At 34.5% G+C, this 14,425-nt stretch overlaps 1 protein-coding gene across 1 annotated transcript; it reads left to right on the top strand.

The window, feature by feature from the left end:
• Positions 1-2,291: 2,291 nt before the first annotated feature.
• On the top strand, positions 2,292-13,594 carry LOC105837992 (ER membrane protein complex subunit 3). The gene is made up of 3 exons (XM_036286807.1): positions 2,292-2,619; positions 4,987-5,243; positions 13,109-13,594. The coding sequence occupies exons 1-3, from the start codon at positions 2,471-2,473 to the stop codon at positions 13,465-13,467; spliced, it is 765 nt and encodes a 254-aa protein (XP_036142700.1). The 5' UTR covers positions 2,292-2,470; the 3' UTR covers positions 13,468-13,594.
• The last annotated feature ends 831 nt before the right edge of the window (positions 13,595-14,425 follow it).

The raw sequence follows: 14,425 nt of genomic DNA, 5'->3' as shown, positions 1-14,425 counted from the left end.
GCCTAAAGCCTGTTCTACATTAAGGGTCTGTTCGCGTCACATGCCCCAACATGCTCCTATTCACCCCAACGCACTCTAATACGTTGATTCCGATGACGCCAACCTATTAGAATGCGTTGGAGTGAGTAGGAGCATGTCGGAGCATGGCGACGCGAACAAACCATAAAGCAGCGGTCGCAGATTGCGGCCCCGGTAGCATACGGTCGCATGGGGAGGGGATGAAGACTAAGGGCAAGAACCAATCATATACTGAGCACTCACTTATTCTTTAATATGATTGGTTTTTGCTCTTAGTCTTAATCCCCTCCCCATACAACCGTATGCTACCGGGGCCCCTATTCTTGAATTCATTCGCAAGAAAACGTATGCGCAAATACCCGCTCTAACAGAAAGTTGTAAGTTTATTGGTTAATAGCCATACGATAGCCAATAAATTTTCAACTTTTCTGTAAGATCAGAATTTGCGAATACGTTTCTCTTGCGAATGAATTCAAGAATAGAGCCCCGGGGCCGCAATCTGCGACCGCTGCCATAAAGGGCCATCTACAATGGAGAGTCGTTGGCCGTAGCAGTAGTCGTAGAAAATGTCTCCACTTCGTATTGCTTTACTGTTTACAGCCTACAGCAGACATTGAGCCAATTCATTGCGTGCTTACGATGAGCGTTGGGGCATTCGGGATTAGTTTTTGGTCGCCTTTCTTTGATGGCCGGCTTGTATGTTATTGCTACGTCGTTTTTATTCTAGACAGCATTGCCGTAGTTTTATGCCCAGTCTACAATGAGTCGTTGGTCGTTGGTCGTAAGAAATTTAACCAATCACAGTTGATCTTAGAGAAGAATAACCGAACATAATTGGTTAAATTTCTTACGACCAACGACCAACGACTCATTGTAGACTGGGCATTAGTGCTGTTACGGCTAAAACACTCCATTGTAGATGGCCCTTAAGCCTCGTCTACAGAAGTCGCAAGCAGCCAGTTGCGACTTGCGACAGCCAATGAGCGCCTAATTTCTAGTTAAAGCTCGACAATCATTGGTCTAGTTTCCACCGATGCATTGCTCTAGTTTACACCGAGCACTTGGTACGCGTATCAAATAGTAAGTAACTAGTGAATGTGTTTAATCATTGGCTGATCAGCTTAAATTCACTACTTGATACGCGTACCAAGTGCTCGGTGTAAACTAGAGCAATGAATAAACCAGAGAGGAACCTGAGAGCGGCCACCGCGGCCTTTTTCGTGCGACCGATATTTGACTAGCATCAGCGCTAAACGTGGATGTAAAGTCTGTTTTACATTAATTGCAAGCAGCTAGTTGCGACTTGCGACATCTAATAGGCGCTTAGTTTCTAGTTAAAGCTCGACATTTATTGGGTGTTGCAAATTGTAACTGGCGACTGCAATTAATGTAGAACGGGCTTTACATCCACGTTTGGCGCTGATGCTAGTCAAATATTGGTCGCACGAAAAAAGCCGCGGTGGCCGCTCTCAGGTTCCTCTCTGAATAAACACATTCACTAGTTATTTACTATTTGATACGCGTACCAAGTGCTCGGTGTAAACTAGGTCATTGGCCTAGTTTACATCGTGCATTTGATACGCGTATCAAATAGTAAATAACTAGTGAATGTGTTTAATCATTGGCTGATCAGCTTAAATTCACTACTTGATACGCGTATCAAATGCACGATGTAAACTAGGCCATTAATTCGCTTCTAGTACGGCGTAGAACCAGGGGCTCGATTCTTGAATTCATTCGCAAGAAAACGTATGCGCAAATACCCGCTCTAACAGAAAAGTTGCAAGTTTATTGGTTAAAAGTCATACGATAGCCAATAAATTTCCAACTTTTCTGTAAGGTCATATTTTCTCAAAAAGGAATCTAACCTTAGTAATCAAAATGGAAAATAAACAAGATATATAATTTTCGGTTTTTTGACACTTTAGTGTAATGTAGACTATTCAAAGATTATGCTTGTTAATAATATTCAACAAACTAAGTAAAGCCAGAGATACACGATGCTTGTTTTCGTGCTAGTTTGTTTGCTGGATAAAATACTCTGTCTTGATTGGTGCATATATATTTATCTTCAGAAATGCACCAATCAGGACAGAGTATTTCCATCCAGCAAACAAACCAGCACGAAAACAAGCATCGTGTATCGTAGGCTTAAGTTAGCTCTATTGAAATATCAATTTTCCCCACTTCTACTTGACTTCCAGTGGAAATCAACATTAAATTCGATTCGCATCGCGGGAACAGAATGGGATTGAAGACTACGGTGGAAACTAGACCAATGATTACAGTATATATATATATATATGTGTTAGGTTATAGGCATTAAAAATTTTTTTAATTTGAACTTGAGTGTGTATTACCTTCGCATTCGGATAAAGAAAGTATTTTCATTCTCATGAATGAACAAATTAGAATAGATTGAATAAACTGTATAGATTTATGCGGTAGAGACATGGCCGAATTGTTGCTAGATCCAAATATACGAGGCTGGGTATTTTTGCCCATAGTAGTGATTACATTTCTAGTCGGCATAATCCGTCACTATGTTTCAATATTGCTTGCATCGCAAAAAAAAGTCGAACTTCATCAAGTGCAAGATAGGTAAACACTTAAAGTAAACATCAATAAATTTAGAGTTATACAGTACATAGGCGATTTCATCAATTGTACCACTAAAATGACAGGTGTCGTATGCAGGTTCAGTAATTTTGTACTAAAAAAATGTTGACTAAATTTTTTTAGCTTATGTATGTGTATATATAGTATATATAATATTTAATTTAATACATAAATATATTACAAAATTTAATTAAGTTGAAAAATTTAGTTAACTTTTTTCCTCATAATAAATAGTCAAGTAATAAGTTTGTTTTCCTGCACTGGCTGCACTAGTTCAAAGAGCGTACACTAAACCATTTGTTATTCCAGAACTGGAGCTCAATTCTGTACTACTTACCAACAAGTATCGGTGTCGTTGCGCAGATATTTTATATTACCAAAAGCGTGCACAATGATACCGATAGTTGTCGGTAGCTGGTACAGAATAGAGCCCCTGGTGTAACCGATACCGTTTGTTATTCCAGTACTTAGTACATGAGTTCACTGAACTAGCTGTACTAGAGGCCTGTTCTTTGTCGCTGCACTGCTGCACTGGTGCAATAAGCTAGAACAAAGGCCTGTTCTTTGTTGCTGCACTGCTAGAATAAGACAGAAATATTTTTTCCTATTCTAACTTATTGCACCAGTACAGCAGTGTAGCGACAAAGAACAGGCCTCAAGAGATTTATTTTTTATTCCTGCACTGCTGCACTGCAATAAGTTAGAATAAGTTAGAATAAGACAAATAATTTTTTTTTCATTCTAACTTATTGCACTAGTGCAGCAGTGCAGGAATAAAAAACAAACCTAAGATAAACATGTTTTTTCTCATTCTAACTTATTGTATCAGTACAGTAGTGCAGTGACAAAGAACAGGCCTTAGGTCTGGAGGTAGTGCAAACAGTATAGAGTAACCAAATAATCGGCAATTTCAAAATAAATTTAAAAGTTAAATGGAAATATAAAAGAAGCTTTTTTTAAATAAAAAAAATTTTACAATATTTATATTCCATTCCCATATAGCACACCCATCCTGCAAACATCCTGGGGATGTCTGGGATATCCAAATATCCATCTAAATATGACGTCCACAAAATGGGTGTGCTGTATAATATATATATATATATATATATATATATATATATATATATATATATAAAGCATTTAAAACTTTTATTGTAAAAATTGTTGCTTATAGTCACTGTTGAGTAACAGCAAAAAAATAGTTAATAAAATAGAACAAAAGGTATATGATATAGACAGAGTTGGCTAAGTTAATATATTTTTTAACTAAATTAAATTAAAGTTAATGGATTATAAAATTAATTCAGTTAAGTTAAAAATTACATAAATAAAAAACACTCACAATCAATTAAAGTTACGTAAAGATTAATTTAACTATAAATCAAGTTTAAGTAAAAGTTTATTTTGAGAAGCTTTATTTATATTAAATTTAAAACCCATATAATTAATTTAAATCAGATAGCCAACATAATTACAGTATTGGTCATCAAATATATCTAATATTTTATTTATAAATCAAGTTATAATATTAATTTTATGAAATAAAATTATTTTCATGCAGGAATGTATTTTTATTTTATAATTTTTTTCTTTCGTCTAGATAAAATTTGTAATTTAAGAAAACAGTTAATAAGTTAAAGTTTATACGTTTCAAAAATAAAAACTATAGTTAAAAATTAAATTATTTAAAATTAACTAAATTGAAAGTTATTAACTTTTTAACTTTATTATTAACTTACAACTTTTTAACTATAGTTACTAATACTCAACTCTGGATATAGAGCAAAGATGTGATATAATTCTAAAAAAAAATCATATATTTGTTTAAAGGAGATTTATTATTATTGTATTTATTTTTTAGCTTAATCTTATGTAATATTACTGTTTATTTTTGTGATACTAATGTTCTTTTGTGATATTAATTATAAATTTAGTTATATATTTAGATATATTCAGAGTATATATATATTATAGTATAGAATATATGAATTTGTTTTATATTGTTGCATTGTTTTGCACTGTAGCGTTTTCTATTTCCATCTGCATTCTCAGTTCTCGCTTACACCAGCTCAGTTTTAGTGCAGAACTAGTTCAGTTTAGTGCGGGAATAAAAAACGAACCTAATGTGATTTATAATGCTATATTTATAGTATAGACAAAGAAATATTTTTTGATTGATTAAAGAAATATATTTTTATTGTTTTTAAAATATATGCAAACATAAATCATGCACATAGGTTATTTTATCACTTATTGTTAATGATGCAATTGAGTCATTTGTGTATCATATTCTTAGAAATTTCCTATATGAAAATTACCAAAAATTATGATATGAATATTTTTCAGTCAAGTAATGATACGCTCTAGACTGCTCCGAGAAAACGGACAGTATTTACCAAAAGTAGGTTTCATGACTAGGAGACATTTCTTCAATAACGAGGAGACTGGATATTTTAAGACTCAGAAGCGTCCTCCTGTTTCCCAAAATCCTATGACTGATCCAAATATGATGACTGAGATGCTTAAGGGAAATGTGACCAATGTTTTGCCTATGGTATTGATTGGTGGTTGGATTAACTGGATGTTTTCTGGATTTGTAACAAGTATGTGGCATTACATTTGTTGAATATTCATATTTTCTGTATATTTATCACATATGATTTTTTTTACAAGAGATGCAAATTATGAATTTGCACAATCAAATTGAATTAAATCTCTAAAAAATACTCAAATTTGAGTCAAATCTAATTTTTTTTAAATTTGAATGCAAATCAAACTTTATTAAAGTTATTACATGCTGATTTGAACATAACAAAGTATTCTTTAAAGATCTTAAAATCTATCTTTAAAATGGCTAAGAAAATAAATTGTTGCACAGCTTTCTTTGACAAAATGTTGCTAATAATAATAAAAGTGATAAAAAATTTATAAGAGATATCAGGTTTTACATACTTGTGTCTTATATAAGTGATGATTTTAGATTTGTATAATATAATACTTCTATTTTACTAGTGTCATCGAAAAATATTGATGTATTAACAAGACATTCATTCAGATTTTAAAAAACTTTAATAAAAAATAAGATTTTAATTATTTAATTAATAAATAATATAATTATTGTTTCAGACAAAAACAATAATCCTATTAGAAAATAGATAAATTTTATTAGAAAGTGATCACAAATAAGAACAAAATTTTAAATATTAAATAAAATATTAAGCAAGGTTGATGCCCGTTTTCTCCAATGTAGTTCACAATTTGAATCAAAGTTTAAAATTTGATCAATATTTTGCATTTTATCCAATTTTGTAGTTAAATTTTAAATCAATTGAACAACAGTCATCATAAACGCCAATTTTTGGCTAGTTAAGAAATTTGGACGATGTTTAAGCAGAAGATAATATGAAACGTCAGTATTTGGACTTATGTGAAGTATATTCTGTATTCAATACTGTGTACACAATATTTTATAAATTATTACAGCATGTTATGTATTTTATCATCATCCAACAACAAAGATATCAAAATATCGATAACATTTTCTATACGATCTTAACAATTTTTTGTTCTTTTTTTATATATGTGCTTCACGTGTATATCTTTGGCTGCGGTCCACTAACAAATGCTTCGAAGCATTTAGTTGACCAATTGAAACAAAGAATTTTACGAATTGACCAATCAAAGAATGCTTCGAAACGTTTGTAGCGTCAAGTGGACTGTAACCTTTATGAATGAAACAAACTCTAAACTAAAAAAAATGTAAGAAGTTATACGTCTATTGTTTTTAGGTAAATGTTTACTTTGACCCGCTCTACTCCGATGTCGATGAAATTACACTTGATCGATGCATTTTTGCATGAAACGAATCTGGAAGAAATAAGCGTTGGTTTCCTCCGCGAAGCGAGATTTTTATCGTTAAAGGCTGGCAACTTGACAGGTTACGATACATGTCATACCGAGGAAATGTTGCAATTGAACATAGCCCCATGACTATATATGCGCACGCTCCTGCATATTATTTGTTTCTTGAATTATTGTTTATTGAATTCTCTATTGAATTTATTGAATTGTTTATTGAATTCTCTATTGTTTATTGAATTCGCTACCACAAAAATCGTCAATGGTTGTTGTCTCGCGAATAATAATACATCTGTAATCAGTACTTGAGAAGAACCAAATGCCATGGTCAAAACATCATGACTAGATATTGAATAAAGAACTTGCCAGTTTGTCGATATTAAGTTTTTGTTTTTCTTTGGTTTTAATTACTGGCGACAAAAAATTATCTTCATCTTTGGTTCATATCATTTGTGTTTTGGTAAAACAGCGACTTCCACTCAATCAATTTTTTTTTGTTTCGCGTGAAAGTCGCTGCTACCAAAATACAATATACACCTCTCTGCAATAATTAATCCAGTCAGCATGCGCATATATGGCCACGGGACTATGTTCAGTCCCAACATTTCGTCGGTATGACATGTAACCTGCCAAGTCGTCAGTTTTAAAGATTAATATCTCGCTTCGCGGAAGAAACTGATGCTTGTTTCTTCCAGATTCTTTCGTTTTATGCTAAAACGCGTCGATTGAGTATAATTTCATCGAAATCGGAGTAGAGCGGGTCAAAGTAAACATTTACCTGTTTTTATATACAAGTATTATAAATTAGGTTAGACATATTAGGATTATAATATTTTGATTATTACAGCTTACTAGCTAGGCACCATTCATCAGACGGAGTAGATCAGTGATTCTAAACGCTCAGTGATTCTTTACTATGATTGGTTTTTGTTTCTAATGCCCGATTTCTTCACTTCCCAATAAAGTTATCCGGAGGATAAATATCAAGTTTAACCAATCACGTGCATGGATCTGGTAGTTTATCTCCTGGATAATTTTAACCGCAAGATAACTGAACGTGAAGAAATCGGGCATAAGCTGAATATACATCTTATGTGTGCTAACTAATTAATAAAAACCGGTTTCTTCCGGTATAGATAACCATTTATACAAATTTGACAGCGGTCAAAATTCAATCGCAATAATTACTCTCGCAACACGAAGTAAGCGCAACGAGAGAACCAATTGGCACGTGTGTGAAGTTAGCATCTCAAAGTTTAGCATTTCATAAAAATACTGCAGAATTACTTGCATCCAGCATAGTTCTACAGTTCTGGATATGTTTCAACAATAGATTCGTTGAATTACCTATTTTAAGTAAATTTTTATAAATGAGATGCTAACTTCCAAAATCACATAATAGCATCTCACCGTATTTCGAATATACGACCACAGAAAAGACTAAATCTATAGAGTTCTATAGTTTAGAGACGTCCTATCAATAGTTCTGATGATTAAATTAATAAAAAAAATTTTTTTGTTACAAAACATACGTATATATGCGTGTACGTCTGCGCACGTGGATTTGGTGTAATTGGCATCTTAGATAGACAAAATTAATTAATTTAAAAAATTTAGAAAGTATTTTTCAACAACTATCTTGATGGAAAACTTATATTTATAGGTCTAGACATGAGATGCTGATCGGATATCGACAGTTCTATTTCTTTCAACGCAGTTCCCATATAGATATGGACGCGTACAATAATTTTCTAAAGAGATCCGGTGATATAAATAATTAAAACATTTTTTAAACAATTATTTTGCCCGGAAAACTTGAATTTTGAGTGCTAGACGTGAAATGCTAATCGAATATCAACAATTCGATTTATTTTAACGCAGTTCTCATATAGTTCCGGACGCGTACAATAATTTTTTAAATAGTTACGGTGATATAATTAAATAAAATATTTTTTAAACGATTATTTTGCCCGGAAAACTTAAATTTTGAGGGCTAGATGTAAGATGCTAATCGAATATCGACAGTTCTATTTATTTTAACGCAGTTTTCATATAGTTCTGGACGCGTACAATAATTTTTTAAAAAGTGACGGTGTCATAATAAATTAAAACATTTTTTAAACAATTATTTTGCTCGGAAAACTTGAATTTTGAAGGCTAGACGTGAAGTGCTAATCTAATATCGACAGTTCTATCTATTTCAACGCAGTTTTCATATAGTTCTGGAGGCGTACAATGGTTTTTTAAAAAGTTACGGTGTTATAATTAATTAAAACATCTTTTAAACAATTACTTTGCTCGGAAAACTTGAATTTTGAATGCTAGACGTGAAGTGCTAATCGAATATCGACAGATTAATTTATTTTAACGCAGTTTTCATATAGTTCCGGACGCGTACAATAATTTTATATAGAATTCAGGTGATATAATTAATTGAAACATTTTTTAAACAATTATATTTCCCAAAAAACTTGAATTTTGAAGGCTAGGCGTGAAGTGCTAATCGAATATCGACAGTTCTATTTATTTTAACGCAGTTCTCATATAGTTCCGGACGCGTACAATAATTTTTTAAAAAGTTAATTAAAACATTTTTTAAACATATTGTGGTCGTATATTCGAAATCCGGTGAGATGCTATTATGTGATTTTGGATGTTAGCATCTCATTTATAAAAATTTATTTAAAATATGTAATTCAACAGAATTATTGTTGAATCTTATCAAGAACTGTAGAACTATGCTGGGTGCAAGTAATTCTGCAGTATTTTTATGAGATGCTAAACTTTGAGATGCTAACTTCACACACGTTCGATCGGCATTGCGGAAAAGCGACAACAATACTTCGAGAGATGCGAGTATCGATGCCATTCCCTTTTTTAGAAAGGAAAGGATAGGATAGGATAGGACTAGTAGAATATAATGTTAAATGATAGAATCTTTTTTTAGATAGGATAGGATAGGATATAAATGTTAAATGATGAAATGATGATGATACATTAATCGCAGAAAAGTTTTATGATGAGCATACTATTAGTTTCAGAGATATAGGGGATCAGAGTGGTTAACACCCCCTTAACTTGAATTTTTAAGATCTAACATCAGATTCGTAATCTCAGGAACTCAAAGAACCCATAGGTACTGTGTTTCAAAAAAATCCAACAAAAGTTTATGCTTTCAAGTGTCGATATTAGTGTCATACTTTCTTAGTAGATGTTAACCACTTTGACCTCTGAAACTAATTGTATACTCATTGTAAAATTTTGCTGTGATTAATGTTTCATCATAAACTATCATTTAGCATTATATTCATTAAAAAAATCGAAGACAAAAATATTATAAAATTGTTGAATTTGAATTCAAATATCTTTGATTTGGAAACGATTTCAAAACTAACTAAAAGTGGGTCAAAAATGGAGAAAGTTTTTGTGGTTGGATTTGTATCAAATTGCAGATATATCCATGTTTTTTTATTTTTTCAATAAATAATCAAAGGCAAACTTCAAATTCATGTGCAAATGTAGAAAATCCTGTTATATACTTATAAAAATTCAAAAAATTTCTTAATTAAAAATTGCCATACTCTGCAATATCGAATTTTCTAATTTTGATTTTACATTCGTATACAGCAACCTCCAAAACAGATACCAATGGATCGCCATGAAAATCTATCTTCTTGAACCGAGTTTTATAAGAATCAACCTGATGTTTTATTTCTCAAATTTTGAGTTATTTTATTAGGTGTATTTACTCTAATAAATTTTTTAAATTCGTATATGAAGACTTTAACTCCTTGACTATGGATAACGTATATACACGTCATGGAAAAAAAATAGTAGTTTAATTTTTATTGTAATCGTTATTACCGGGTTTTTAAGGTCTATATACGAATTTGAGATTAACCCCTTAACTGTGGAATACATGTATACACATACTCGCTTAGGCGACTGAGCTCAAACAGTGGAGTACGTGTTCACACGTACTGAAGAAAGATTTAATAACAATTACATAGAGTTACGAATTTTTATAAAACTTGGCACTAGGGGGTTTTGGCTTAGTATTATATATTGGTATAAAATTGGACAAAATTAAAATGAACAAAATTATCAACCTAATCCTAGTTCTATTGCTCATGAATTATTTATATAACTAGAACATTACAAGCGCGCGCTGCGCGCGCGCTATTTGACTTTTTACTTTAAAAATAATAATAATTGCAATTTGATTTTCTCTATCTTTCGTTTACATTAATCAAACGTCTTCTGCAATTTTAAATAAAAAAATGTAAAGTTTAATTATACATACATACATACCTACATACCTACCAACATACATACCTACTTGCATACTTACTGCTATCTAGCTACCTAGCTACATATTTATCTAGTTACGTTCGCTCGTTTGCTCCCTCCCTTCCACCCTTTTTCACTCACTCACTCACACACTCACTCACTCACTGGCTCACTCCTCGCTCACTCGCCAGCTCGCTTACGCGCTCACTCCTCGCTCACTCACTCACTCACTCACTCACTCCTCACTCACTCCTCACTCACTCTCATTCACTCACTCACTCACTCCTTACTCACTCCTCGCTCACTCACTCGTTCACTCCTGGCTCACTCCCGGCTCACTCCCGGCTCACTCCCGGTTCACTCCCGGCTCACTCCCGGTTCACTCCCGGTTCACTCCCGACTCACTCCCGGCTCACTCCCGACTCACTCCCGGCTCACTCCCGACTCACTCCCGGCTTACTCCCGGTTCACTCCCGACTCACTCCCGGCTCACTCCTCGCTAACTCCCGACTCACTCTCGGCTCACTCCTCGCTAACTCCCGACTCACTCCCGGCTCACTCCCGGCTCACTCCCGGCTTACTCCCGGTTCACTCCCGACTCACTCCCGACTCACTCCCGGCTCACTCCCGACTCACTCCCGGCTTACTCCCGGTTCACTCCCGGCTCACTCTTCGCTCACTCACTCGCTCACTCACTCGCTCACTCACTCGCTCACTCCTCGCTCACTCACTCGTTCACTTCTGGCTCACTCCCGGCTCACTCCCGGTTCACTCCCGGCTCATTCCTCGCTCACTCCCGGCTCACTCCTCGCTCACTTCCGGCTCACTCCCGGCTCACTCCTCGCTCATTCCTGGCTCACTCCCGGCTCACTCCTCGCTCACTCACTCGCTCACTCCTCGCTCACTCCTCGCTCACTCACTCGTTCACTCCTGGCTCACTCCCGGCTCACTCCCGACTCACTCCCGACTCACTCCCGGCTTACTCCCGACTCACTCCCGGCTCACTCCCGGCTTACTCCCGGCTCACTCGTCGCTAACTCCCGACTCACTCCCGGCTCACTCCCGGCTTACTCCCGGTTCACTCCCGACTCACTCCCGGCTCACTCCCGACTCACTCCCGGCTTACTCCCGGCTCACTCCTCGCTCCCTCCTCGCTCCCTCCTCGCTCACTCCTCGCTCACTCACTCGCTCACTCCTCGCTCACTCCTCGCTCACTCCTCGCTCATTCCTGGCTCACTCCCGGCTCACTCCTCGCTCACTCCCGGCTCACTCCCGGCTCACTTCTCGCTCACTCCTCACTCAATCCTCACTCACTCTTACTCGCTCTCACTCACTCACTCACTCACTCACTCACTCACTCATTCACTCACTCACGCACGCACCCCATCCAAGTCGCTAACCCATGTGCACACTGCAAACAAAGTAAAGTTCACATGTGTTTGCAGGTTTTTAATACAATGTCTGGTAACGGAATTAACACTTACTCATTTTACAAGTGCACCCATAAAAAAAGTAAACAAAGACATTGCTTTGCTGTGGTCACACACAAACACACACACACACACACACATTTAAATTTTTGTCTACAAATTATGGATTTCCTACTTAACGACATTAAAAAAAATTTTTTTTGAGTCGCCAAAAATCCTTGCATATGTTTTTTTTTCACTAAATGAAATTTCCAAAATTTGAACTAAATTGGAGATTGGTCCGTTTCGGAAGCTAAATTATTTGTACATATTTTTATGTCTGAGTTTGTCAAGTATTAAAAAAATTATGATAAACATTTATAAAAATATTTAAAATAAATATTTATACCATTATTATCAAAGAATATAAAAAATATTTCAAGTTTATATACCACTAGACACCACAGACGCGTGCTTCGCGCGCGCTACTTGAATTTTTATTTTTTACCTTTTAAAAATAAATTACAACAATAAATGTATAGATAATATTTATACAAATTTGACAGCTGTCAAAATTCAATTGCAATGACAGCTACTCTTGCAACACGAAGTAAGCGCAGCGAGAGAACCAATTGGCATCGCGGAAAAGCGACAACAATGATCTTCGAGAAATGCGAGCAATCGACTTTACATGCCTTTTATAGATAGGATTGTTATTAAAAAAAAAAAATTAATCTTTACACAATAATAAAAAACAAAATTAATTTTGAGTAAATTAAAAAAAATTTACGCATTTTCTTAAAAAATTTCTAAAAATCTAAAAAATCATCAAGACAAAGTAGAAAAGTATCTAGGCTTTTTCAAGGCTCTTGTGTAACATAATTTTTAACATAAATGCGTTTTAATTCTAGCTAAAGTGCCATTTCCATTAACGCTACGATTCAAGCCAATGTTACAACGGGGTATAGAATTAGTTACGCTGGACGCTGCATGGGTTTCTTCAGCTTCGTGGTATTTTCTCAATGTATTTGGATTAAGATCCATTTATACACTTGTACTTGGCGAGAATAATGCTGCGGACACCACAAGACTAGTGCAAGATCAAGTATCGGGAGCTGCAATGTCTATGCCGCCTGATCCAAAAGCAGCCTTTAAGTCTGAATGGGAAGCATTGGAGATCTGTGAACATAATTGGGCGCTGCAGGGAATAGACGTTGAACTCATGGGTATCCAATCGAAAGTGGACATGGCTGATAGTATATATCATTAAAGCAAAGCAAATTAATGTTTAGTAATTACAATTACCGTATAAATTCTAAATAATTTAATTTATTAATAAGTTAAATAGTAATTTGCAGCGTGTGTCTGTTTTAATTATAATGGAAGAATTTTTGGCTTTAATAAATAAAATAATAAAATGATATAAATATTTTAATTTTAACCAATTGCAATATCAATAACAAATATAATTTTAATAACATTAAAAAATACAATATACTTTATCTACACACACGCACGCATACACACACGCACCCCCCCCCCCACACACACACATTTGGAATGCGATATACAGTGCGTGTACAGTGATACCTAACTCATATACATATATAATATTCATATTGCTAGTTGGGCTCAGAAGACGATAAAAACATTACGGTGTTATTAGGTGTACCTTAATAGTTTTGCGCACGCGCAAAAGTCACTCCTGTTACCGCGCGTCCCTATTACTATGTGCCACGCTTGCGTACAACGACGCAGGTACACGATTTTCACTACGTCTATCTCTCCTTGATCTCACCCACTCCTATGGAATAAGCCCGATGCTACCAATATATGAGTATTATATATGTGACTTAACCTGACAATGAAATGATAACCGTGAGACTAAGCGCGCCATATATGTATACGGCAAATAATAGTACACTTGCATTAGTGCGCACTTTTCCGGTGTTATATATTCGGAATGTTCCGAATATATGTCAGTGTAATCAGATTAAAGTATAATATGACAAAAAATATGCACTTTAATTAACATACATAATATTTATTATACATATTAATAAACATAATATCAATTATAACATACATTATATATATTATGTATATATAATTATAATACATACATAATTATGAGTAGCACCAGAATGACCACATCAAGTGGATAATTTAAAAAACAATGTTCTAATTAGTGGATATAAGAGAAAAGCCACAGCAATCACCTGTTAATG

The sequence above is a fragment of the Monomorium pharaonis genome, chromosome 5, assembly GCF_013373865.1.
Source record: "Monomorium pharaonis isolate MP-MQ-018 chromosome 5, ASM1337386v2, whole genome shotgun sequence".
Classification (NCBI taxonomy): domain Eukaryota; kingdom Metazoa; phylum Arthropoda; class Insecta; order Hymenoptera; family Formicidae; genus Monomorium; species Monomorium pharaonis.
Note: the sequence above shows the minus strand (reverse complement) of the source record. Positions and strands in the feature narration are given on the sequence as shown.